The following is an 11,159-nucleotide window of genomic DNA, read 5'->3' on the forward strand; positions in this document are numbered from 1 at the left end:
GTCGCAAATTGCGACCTTTATCATCACCCTTACTTAAATTGATTTTTCGAATCAAAATGAATTCAATCCAACTAGATAATTGTCTCAAACTTGAAAGCCAAAACAACGAAAAAGCTAATAAAAAAGAGTTTCGCCTTTTGAAAAAGCTAATAAAAAAGGGTTTCTCCTTTTGAAAAAGCTAATAAAGCTAGAGTTTGAATGATGAAGAATGAGAAGAAATATTTCTCATCATGTATCTCTCCTTGATTGGTTGTGATCGACATAAAAATTAGTTGACCCACAACACTAATTCTGCAGCTGCGCGCTTGTATATTTGTTCCACGGTAACTAGTTCTGATAACTGATCAACAGCCCCATCTTCAACCTGTGTAATTAAATTTAACAAATCAATGATTAATTAATGAATATAACACAGAGGTTAAGTGATTTGGGTTGATCGTAATCGATCGACATTGTATCATGTCATATTTGTGTTTAATAATACGGTGTAGAAGAATCAAACCCGATTAGAAATATGTCTAGATATATTAAAAAACAGATGTCAATCTTGATAATCTCTCACGCATTTCCAATGTCATATTTTGGATAAAAGTGAAAGCATTACTCCGTATCAATAAACGTAATTTTTGTTTAAATAAAACAAGAGGAATATTATCAAAATTAATTACTCCCTTCGTCTCTTTTTGTTTTTTACGTTTGGTATTTTTCACGCGTTTTAACGAATAATTAATTTGCATTGAAATTCCTCAATTTTTTTATTTAAACGAGATAAATTACGTTTATTTATAATGTTTTCACTTTTATCAAAATTCTGATATTGGGAAATGAGAAAAATTTAATGTCCCAATGAAAAAATGTGAGAGATTAAATGACCCAATGAATTTGATTGGTTAAAATAATGATTGGACACAAATTTTGATAGAATAATAAGTTATTTATGTGATAATATGAAAGGAAATGTAAATAACATTTTGAAATACCCAAAAAGGAAAACGTAAAAAACAAAAAGAGACGGAGGGAGTAATTGTTAAATCGCATGTATAATACCAAACATAAAGAATAATAAGGGACAGAGGGAGTACAAAGTACGGAGTAATATTTATACTCTGCCTAAGTTTTATGAAAAAACTAGTTAAAAAAAGTAGAAAAGTTAATATTTAGCTGAAATTGAACAAGAATAAATTATAAGAAAGGTGAAAAATTAGTTGAATGCCTGAAATTGTTTGGAAATTTTTTAATTTCAGGTGCAATTTGGACGGAAAAAGACAATTAGTAACCTAGTTAATTGCACATTAGTCCAAACACGAGGGTCGGTTAATCTGCTCCAATTAAAACGTAATATGGTTAATTTACACATTAGACTATTAACTACGAGACTAATTTGCTACATTTGCCTGTCCAAAAATTATAAGTATAGAAAATATTTATGGTATACAATTCTATTTTATTAAGTAGATACTTGCACTACAAGAAATTGTACTATTAACGACAGGAAATCCCGTCGCGAAAGGCCAATAATCGTTGATTAACGACGGGATTTCCTGCCGCGAACCCGTCATAAAAGGGGGCCGTCGTTAATAGAAATCCCGTCGTAAAAGACATTTGCGACGGTTATTCCCGTCATTGTTTGGTTGTTAGCGCCGTCGCAAAAGGCTTTTGCGACGGAATTTTTGACCCGTTCGTAATTAGGTTGTCGTTAAAGATACAAATTATTGTAGTGTTGTATGGATGATTATTCTTAACGATATTATTCTTCTGTTAAAAAAAACAAAAGGAAAAAGAAAAAGAAACTTACACGAGCCCGAATCATGAAATGAGTCCGATCAACATCCGAAGAAATATGAGCCGAAATAGTCTCAATTTGATACTTGTCAAAAACGCAACAAATAGTAATAAAGAGAGCATGCCTTTTTGGTGCGTAAATCGCAAATATTGCATCATCGCCACAAATACTAAGCACCACATTGTTAGACCCCCACGTTTGTATTGCCACCGGAAGGCGAGAAGCCGTGGTGGAGAAGGTGGTGTTCGTATGTACCTTTTTCGAGTTGTTGTTGATAGAATAAACTTGGTCAGCCATGAATGTCTCCCTTGAAGAGAACATAGCCAACCTCGACGAGGCCGCGACCGAGGGCTCCAATAGGAGGAGTGGGTTGGTTGTTGTCTCAGCTAACTTCTGTTTTTGAAGCCTTAAGAGTGTGGATTCTAGGGTTCTTATGTAGTTCACTGCTTCATCAACAATTGTTGATTTGTCTGCCTGTTCTCATGCAATATTTAAACCATTAATAATATACGGAGTAATTATATTTGGATTTTTATTGCATCTGAAATTGAACGGTTTAATTTTCTCACATCCAAGAAATTGATTCAAATTACACTACAAAATTATGCATCAATTAGAGATGGATTTTGAGACAGATACAACAAAAGTCTCAAAATAGAGACGGATTACTAATTTTCGTCTCTAAATTAAAATTGAGATGAAATTGTATAGGGAGTTTCAAAAATTCCGTCTCAAATTTGTAATAGATTTGCAAGAATTCCGTCTCAAATTGTTTTGAGACGCTCTCTATAGAGACGTTTTATTTTCGTCTCAAATCCGTCTCTAAGCATCATTTTGAGACGGATCTGGACTATACAAAGACGAAATTCCTCGTCTCTATAAAATGATTATTTTGTAGTGTTACAAGTTCGAGGAGGAGTTACTTTTAATACCAACTTTGTAAAAAAATGTCCTCACCTCCAATGTTGATTCTAATTAGTAAAGTTCCTTACTCTTTTTTCTCTAATTAATATCTCTTTCGAAACGTACATACATACTTTTTTACATGAAATAGGGTAACAAAAACAAAAGAATATCTCTATTCTATAGGACTTCCTTGTAGAAATTCAAGGTAAAGCCACAAATTAATTTAATAAAATATTTTGTTCTTGCTTGTTGTGCGAATTTAGATTTCCCCCTTCAATTCACAATTTGGTTTTAAACTATGCAACCTAAATTTTCTCCTCCACCTTACTGGAATAAAATTTTGTAGAACAAACTACAAGAATTTGTATCTTTAACGACAACCTAATTACGACGGGTCAAAAATTCCGTCGTAAAAGCCCTTTTGCGACGAGCTAACAACCAAACAAAGACGGGAACAACCGTCGCAAATGTCTTTTACGACGGTTTAACGACGAGATTTTCCATTAACGACTGCCTCTTTTTATGACGGGTTCGCGACAGGAAATCCGAAATCCCGTCATTAATCAACGATTATTGGACTTTAGCGACGGAATTTCCCGTGGTTAATGGTACAATTTTTTGTAGTGAAACAACTTTAAGATTCATGTAATGCATTAATTACCATGAACAATTACTCCCCCCGTCACTTTTTTTTTCTTTACGTTTGGCCTTTTGTATGTTTATTAACGACTAATTAATGTGCGTTGAGATTCCTCTATTTTTTTTATTTAAACAATGAAAGTTACGTTTATTTATAATGTTTTCACTTTTATCAAAATTATGATATTGGGAAAATGAGAAAATTTTAATACTCAATAGAAAAGTGTGAAAGATTATATAACCCAATAGATTTAATTGGTTAAAATAATAATTAGACATAAATTTTGATATAATATTAAAACATTTATGTGATATATAAAAGGTAATGTAAAAACATTTTGAGATACCTAAAAAAAAAACGTAAAGAACAAAAAGAAGCGGAGGAATTACTTATTTTCCATCTTACAAATTAAATTACGCACAAAATCATGGTAATTAAAAGCATTTATAACGGCCTACTAATAAATAAAGGGAAATGATACGTAAAGACGAGTAATTTAATGGGATGATTACTCATGATTTCTTTCCTTTTCTTCCTTGTTTTCTTGAAACAGTTGATTTCATTTGAAAACTATGGACCTGGATACGATTTTGGTACTTTAACCTCGATGTGAGTTTTTATGCTTCACTTTATTGAGATTGCCTTTTCTTCTAAAGGCATCCAAGTTCCAACTGATTTTAATTACAAACTACATATGTATAAAATCTTACCAGATATCTAGGGGCATACAATAGATTGCTGAAAACTACTGGTAAAACTTGTTAATCCCAAAGAAAATCCATCCCAAATAAAACAAAACAAAACAAAATCACAAAAAGTAGAGTACACAAAACAGAAAAACGCTCTTACGTCCTTTTTGTTATTTACGTTGGTATTATGCACGCAATTTAATGATTTATTAATGTGAACTAAGGTACCTCTATTTTCTATTTAAACAAGGCAAATTACGTTTATTTATAATGTTTTTACTTTTATAAAAAAAAAACATGACATTGAAAAAATGGGAAATATTTAATGCCGCAATGAAAAAATGTGAGAGATTAGATACCCAATGAGTTTAATTAAATTTTGATAAAATATTAAAAATTTTATGTGATAATATAAAAATAAATATTCTCAATGTAAATAACGAAATGTGTATACAAGATATTTAGACATCTACTCCATACTAAAAAGTACGTAGTAGTCGATAAAATGATAAATTTGGATAAAGGGAAAGGATAGCATAAGTTTTTCTTTTGGATGGTAATAAGTAATCATATAAAGAAGATTAGCATAACCAGTTAACCACCATAACAGATGACACACAAAATCAAATAGTCCAAAAAACTTTTAACATGTCAAAAAAAAATAAAAAATGACATGTAAAGTGATTATTTTTTTTGCGTAAATAAACTATAAGGGCAATATAAATTATAAATGAGAGAAGGAGTTCTGAACCTGAGACCTATTGTACACAGATTACCAGTCTTAATCACTAGGTCGTCAAATACCTCATTGAGTCATGGGTACATGCAATGTTGTTATACTAGTATGGTTTGGAAAAAAAAAAAAGTATTAGTATGGTTTTACGTGTTTACCTTAGGAGGAAGTTGAGGGAGCAAAGCATGAAGATCTGAGAACATATTTCTCATTTTCTTCCTTCTCTCCCTCTCAGTCCATATGTGCATATGATCCGATGTCTCTCCTTCTTTCTTCTTCTCTCCCTTTACCCCCTTCTCTTTCTTCAGTGCGCTTCGTCCCCGTTTCTTCTCCTTCTCCTTCTCCTCCTTTGGCTGCTCCGGCAATGAAACCGCCTTCTCGCCACCGGAATTACCGGAAGTATCATTTGACAAGTTTGCCCATGATTGGTTTTCCCACAAGAGAGCATCATTTTCATGAGACATTTTGGTAATAAATGCTAGGTTTTTTTGTTGTGATGTTTTGGTTATGGGAAACAAGGATAGAGAGATCGAAATTAAGTGAGTTTTGGTAGGATATATATAAAGGAGGGAAAGGAGGGGTGTTAGAAATTAAAGGGTGGCTAAAAATATACTTCCTCCGTTCCGGAAATATTGCACCATTTGTTTTTGTACACTATTTACACTAAGACTTTGGCTATTTTTTGTGATTCGTACGTAAGAAAATTTTAATCATGTGGTGTCATGTTAGATTCGTATCGATATATATTTTCTAAATATTAATTTTTTATAATTTTTACTTGCACACGATTTGAGATATTAAGAGTCAAAATAATGGTTAAAAGAGTAAAAGTCAACCATGGTGCGATATTTTCGAAACGGAGGAAGTATAAGTGTTTAGCAGTTTAAGGGTGGCCAAAATGTACTAAACTTATTATTATCATCATTGTTATTATTATTTATAAACCGCTGAATGGTCGAAGGGTAATCTCTATTACATAAGTCAACTCTTAAAAAGTTTGGTATTTTTCTAAATGACCTTACTTTTTTCATTGTTAATATCATAATTTAGAAAACATAAACTTTGAATTTTGAAATGTGAAACACACATCGCGTACATTCTTTTCATCCAGTGAAATATATTTTATTTCAAAAATCATGTTCTTTTCACCTTAGTTAGAGCTGTTCAGATCAGTACAGTTTGAATCACACCAAAATGAAAACAAAACTTATTTTAGCGGTAGCGATTTGGTTTAGTTTATGGTTTCAAATAATATAGTTTAATTGGACGAGTTCGCAACAGGAAGTCCCGTCATTAATCAACGATTATTGGCCTTTAGCGACGGGATTTCCCGTCAATGGTACAATTTTTTATAGTGATAGAAGAAAATTATTACTCCATAGTATTAATTTATGTGATTTATTTAATAATTTTCAAAGGCTTCTAGTTTTACTTGGTTGAATTCTTTTTCAAAACGTAATTTTACAAAAATCAGATCCCTAATAGTCCGTACGTACTGGCTTAGTAATTAAGGGATTGTTAAGAAAAGGGCAAGATACAATGATATGTTGTGCTGGCCCAAAAGGCCGTTACTCGGGTTCCCAAACAAATAACGCATACTTGAGCGCGTAACTTTCAGAATTTTCCAACTTTGGTTGAGTGGGTCCCTTCTAAGACAACCCCACTAATTTGTCCTACTCTTTCTGTTTAATGCCAACTGCCAAGTTGGCAATTCCAATATTTTTTTCTACTCCTACTTGTCATGTAATTTACCAATGATGTCTTGGCCTAGTGGTTAAGACTGAGAGCCTGTGTATAACAGGTTTCAGGTTCGAATCCCCCGCCCCCATTTGTAATTTATATTGCCCTTGTGGCTCATTCGCACAAAAAAAATACTTGTCATGCAATTTCAGTTAATTCATCATCAGTTATCAGTTTTTGATTTTATTGTATTATAAACGATTTAGGTTGAATTTAACCTTAGATTACGAAACTAACAACAAAAATTAAAAGTAATATCTGTGATTTCTACATTTTTATTTTTAGCTTTATTAAAATCAAACTACGGAGTAGAAAAAAAAATAGTACTCCATAACAAATAGACCCTAATTATTGATGATTAATGAATGTGCCTTAAGGGTTAATTATTAATGATTGTTGCATAATGTTAAAGTTTAATTGGTTTTCACCTCACAAGTCACAAATCACTACTAATTAATTAATACCTTTTAGATTTTTCTATATTTAAGTCATAATCTACATTTGTTTGAAATTACTTTAGTGGTGAATTATAATTAAATCATGTCAAGAAAAATAAATTACAATTGAGCACTTGTTACTTAACTCTGATACGGAGTACCTTAATTTTATGCCATTTCCCTATTAATCAATCAAAACGTTTTAATTTGTTGGAAGGAAAATGTATACTCACGTTTCCTCCCTCCTCTATTAAATGATTAAATGCTCCAAGAATTCACATGATTATTGGTATATTATCTTATCATATATATTATACAACATAATAACAACTAATGTTATCTTACCACGTGTCATAATTAGGTGGCAGGTGACTTGACATCTTGCTGGGGGGGGGAATATTGTCCGATTTGGAAAGAAATTCAAGATCAACCGTAATATTATTGTTCGGCATTTTTTCAAAACCAAACAAAACCGCATTTTGCACCAAAACGGACCAAATAAAACCGCGTTAAAACGGTTTGATTTGCCTTTTATGGTTAAATACTTACAACGTGCCGTAAACGTCAAATTAAACACATCAAAAAAAATGCTTGAGAAAATCATTTCATTTGCTAAATAAAAAACAGGAGATCGAGTGCCGACTCCAGTGTCCGGCCTTTCTATTTTTTCATTAGTTAAGACCTTAAATTAAGCCGATTTCCTATCGAGGAACATATTATTGGACCTTTGTAAATTGTATGTTATTTTCTAATAAATAAAAAATCGTATATTTTACATTAAATGATTTATTACGGTATGCGGTTTGATTTCTAATTATAAAAAACCAAACCAGAACATATTTTGTACGTTCTCAAACCACCACTTCAATAACTTTATGATATTGATGTAGTTAAAAAATGTATAAATCATGCTTACTAATGGTAAAACTTTAATACTTCGTATTCAACTTATGTGCTCCGTACCTTACATTTCTTACATTTACATTACCTAAATAAACAATTACCTAATTCAATAATGAAAACTACAGAAATACAGTATATTTTTGGCTACTATATAAATATACAACTTTAGCTTAAAGTGCCATTGACAGGGCACAATTTTTTTTAACACGGATAAACATTTGCCTTTTGACGGTTAACTCAAATATTCTAAAATTTTGTTAACCTAATTTGTGTTTAGACTTTATTCTATTCGATTTATTTTGTCTGAACTTATATTATCTGAACTTATCTGAATTTATTTTATCTGAAAAAATAACTTATATTATCCGAAAAGAACTTATTTGTATATAAACTATATGGAAAAAACTTATTTTTTCTGAATTAAACTTATCTGAATTTAACTGAAAAATAAGCAAATATTAGGTAAATACAACGCATTATTTTATTTTATTGAAAAATACAACACACGCTAATTAATGTAGAAAACCACTTACACATTTTTTTTTTTTTTTGGGTCTAATAAAATTAATGGGAATAATTTTCTTGTTTATCCCAGCAGATGGTCGGTGAAGAGTTGGAAAGATTTTCTGTGACACCAAATACCTGTGTTCAGTTGACGGTTATAAAGAATAATCATCATGAGTAATCTAAAAGCTTCTTTTTAACATAAAAAAAAATAAAAAAAATAAAAGAAGCTTCTATTGAATATTAAAAAAGAATCAATTAATAATTCCTCAAAACCCACAAATGCGCTACTATGTATTACTCCCTCCATCTCTTTTTGTTCTTTACGTTTTCCTTGTTGGGTGTTTCAAAATGTTCTTTACATTTCATTTTATATTATCACATAAATGTCTTAATATTCTATCATAATCTGTGTCCACTAATTATTTTAACCAATTAAATTCATTGAGTCATTTAATCTCTCACACTTTTTCATTGAGACATTAGATCTTTCTCATATTCCCTATATCAGAATTTTGATAAAAGTGAAAACATTATAAATAAACGTAATTTATCTTGTTTAAATAAAAAAATATAGGAATCTCAACACATATTAATTAATCGTTAAAACGCATGAAAAATATCAAAAGTAAAGAACAAAAAGAGATGGAGGGAGTGCTATTTTTTCGTTTTTACGTTTCCTTTTTGTGTTTCAAAATGTTCTTTACATTTTCTTTTATATTATCACATCAATATTTTAATATTTTAATATTCTATCAAAATTTATGTTCAATGATTATTTTAACCAATTAAATTTTTTGGGTCATTTAATCTTTCACACTTTTTTATTGGGACATTAAATTTTTCTCATTTTCCTAATATTAGAATTTTGATAAAAGTGAAAACATAATAAATAAACATAATTTGTCTTGTTTAAATAACAAATAGAAGAATCTCAATGTACATTAACTATTTGTTAATAAACGTGTAAAAAGCCAAACGTAAATAACAAAAAGAAACAGAAGGAGTATTAAAGACGGATTTTGAGAGGGATGCTATAATTAAGCATCTCAAACTTCAGAGAAATTTTTAAAATTATTTGTATTACATTATACTAAAACAGACATCAGGAATGACACGTGTCACTTCCTGGTGCAAAATTCTCTTGCCAAAAACGTTTTCCAAAAAATCTTTACATAATCTTTCTATTTTATATTTTATCCTCTTTTTATTTACTGTTTATGGATGGGGAAAAAATATTTGTTAATAAATTATGAAAATAATATATGCCACATAATAATTTGTGAAAAATGATTCTTGCTACTCCGTAATAATTTAGTCAGTCGTTATATTAATAATAGATTGATGGAAAATATATTTTCTCAATATTTTGGTCAAATCAGCATATTAACATATCGAATATTTTGGTCAAATTAGATAACAAACATATAAAATAGTAATACATACGTAGTAGGAAGAAAATTGCATACTAAGTATTAGATGATTAAATGATCGAGTATGCTCAAAATTAATTAATTATGCAATACCTTTAGGAAGAGATTATTTCAGTCAAATATAATATAAAATATTAGTGAAATAATTTTAAAATATCCGTGCATGCACGTGACTTAATCTAATTTTGTCTCTAAAATTAAGAGGGAGTTTGGTTCGCACACTGGTATAGGGTTGGAGTAGCTGGTATGAGTTTGAGACTTGATTTTTAATATCATGTGTTTGATTCTTTATGGAGATGAGTTCTCCCCCCCCCCCCCCTTTTTTAACATGGGTAAAGGTATGAGCCAAACCCGACTTCCCCTAGCCTCTAGGTTTCTAAACCCATATCTCATACCAAGAATCCGCGAACCAAACACCCCCTAAATTGAGATGGAATTGTATATGGAGTTTCAAAAATGCCTTCTCAAATTTGTAACGGATTGTATATGGAGTTTCAAAAATGCCTTCTCAAATGCTTTCTCCGTCTTAAAATTTTTGAGACTCCCTCTATAAGGACGTCCTATTTCCATCTCAATTCCGCCTCTAATCATCTTTTCGAGACGGATTTGGATTATTTAGAGATGAAATTCCTCATCTCTATGAAATGATTATTTTGTAGTGATACAAATACTAGTTGTTTATTAAAAGGAAGAGAAAGGAATCGTTACCACCTGACACATAACTCGGTTGGTAAATAGTGAGCAAATCAAGTTTGAAAATGTAGCACGTCCAAGATTCAAATCGTGTGAAACGTAACCACTTATACATTGATCAATTCCGGTTCCATATTACGACTTATCTCCTCCATGATGTGAGCGTCGAGCAGTGGAGACCCTAGGACGAAATTTTCTCCCTTTAGACAAAGTACCGTTACATGCATAAATATAATGATTAAGTTTTCCCAAATTCTTATATGAGACTGTCCTCACCATCAACTGATGGTGAGACCAGTTCACACTTGCGAATTTAGGTATGTTACTTCTATAGTTTAGACATGTTACTTATTTTTTATAATTTTAGAGGAGGTACTTTTTTTAGTTTTAGGTATGTTATTTCTAAAGTTTATACATGTTACTTTTTTTATACGGAGTAGTTTTAGGGGAGATACCTTCTTAGTTTAGGTATGTTACTTCTATAGTTTAGACATGTTACTTTTTTTTTATAATTTTAGAGGAAGTACTTTTTTTTAGTGTAGGTATGTTACTTCTATAATTTATACATGTTACTTTTATACGGAATAGTTTTAGGGGAGATACCTTCTTAGTTTAGGTATGTTACTTCAATAGTTTAGACATGTTACTTTTTTTTTTAATAATTTTAGAGGATGTATTTTTTTTAGTTTATGTATGTT

General features: G+C 30.7%; 1 protein-coding gene across 1 annotated transcript; it reads right to left on the minus strand.

The window, feature by feature from the left end:
* Positions 1–154: 154 nt before the first annotated feature.
* On the minus strand, positions 155–5,255 carry LOC110782568 (transcription factor bHLH95). The gene is made up of 3 exons (XM_021986734.2): positions 4,910–5,255; positions 1,796–2,257; positions 155–364 (listed from the first exon to the last, which is right to left on the minus strand). Exons 1-3 carry the CDS (start codon positions 5,213–5,215, stop codon positions 269–271), a joined length of 864 nt encoding a protein of 287 aa, XP_021842426.2. The 5' UTR covers positions 5,216–5,255; the 3' UTR covers positions 155–268.
* Positions 5,256–11,159: the final 5,904 nt, after the last annotated feature.

This window comes from Spinacia oleracea, chromosome 4, assembly GCF_020520425.1.
Source record: "Spinacia oleracea cultivar Varoflay chromosome 4, BTI_SOV_V1, whole genome shotgun sequence".
NCBI classification, from domain to species: Eukaryota; Viridiplantae; Streptophyta; class Magnoliopsida; order Caryophyllales; family Amaranthaceae; genus Spinacia; species Spinacia oleracea.

Bases quoted from the DNA above. Each gene is read 5' to 3' on its own strand.
- LOC110782568 (XM_021986734.2), bottom strand. From the start codon at position 5,215: ATGTCTCATGAAAATGATGCTCTCTTGTGGGAAAACCAATCATGGGCA. The intron at 2,258-4,909 runs GTAAACACGTAA...GCATGAGAACAG, and splicing joins TCCCTCAACTTCCTCCTAAG to GCAGACAAATCAACAATTGT. The intron at 365-1,795 runs GTAAGTTTCTTT...TTAATTACACAG, and splicing joins ATTTCATGATTCGGGCTCGT to GTTGAAGATGGGGCTGTTGA.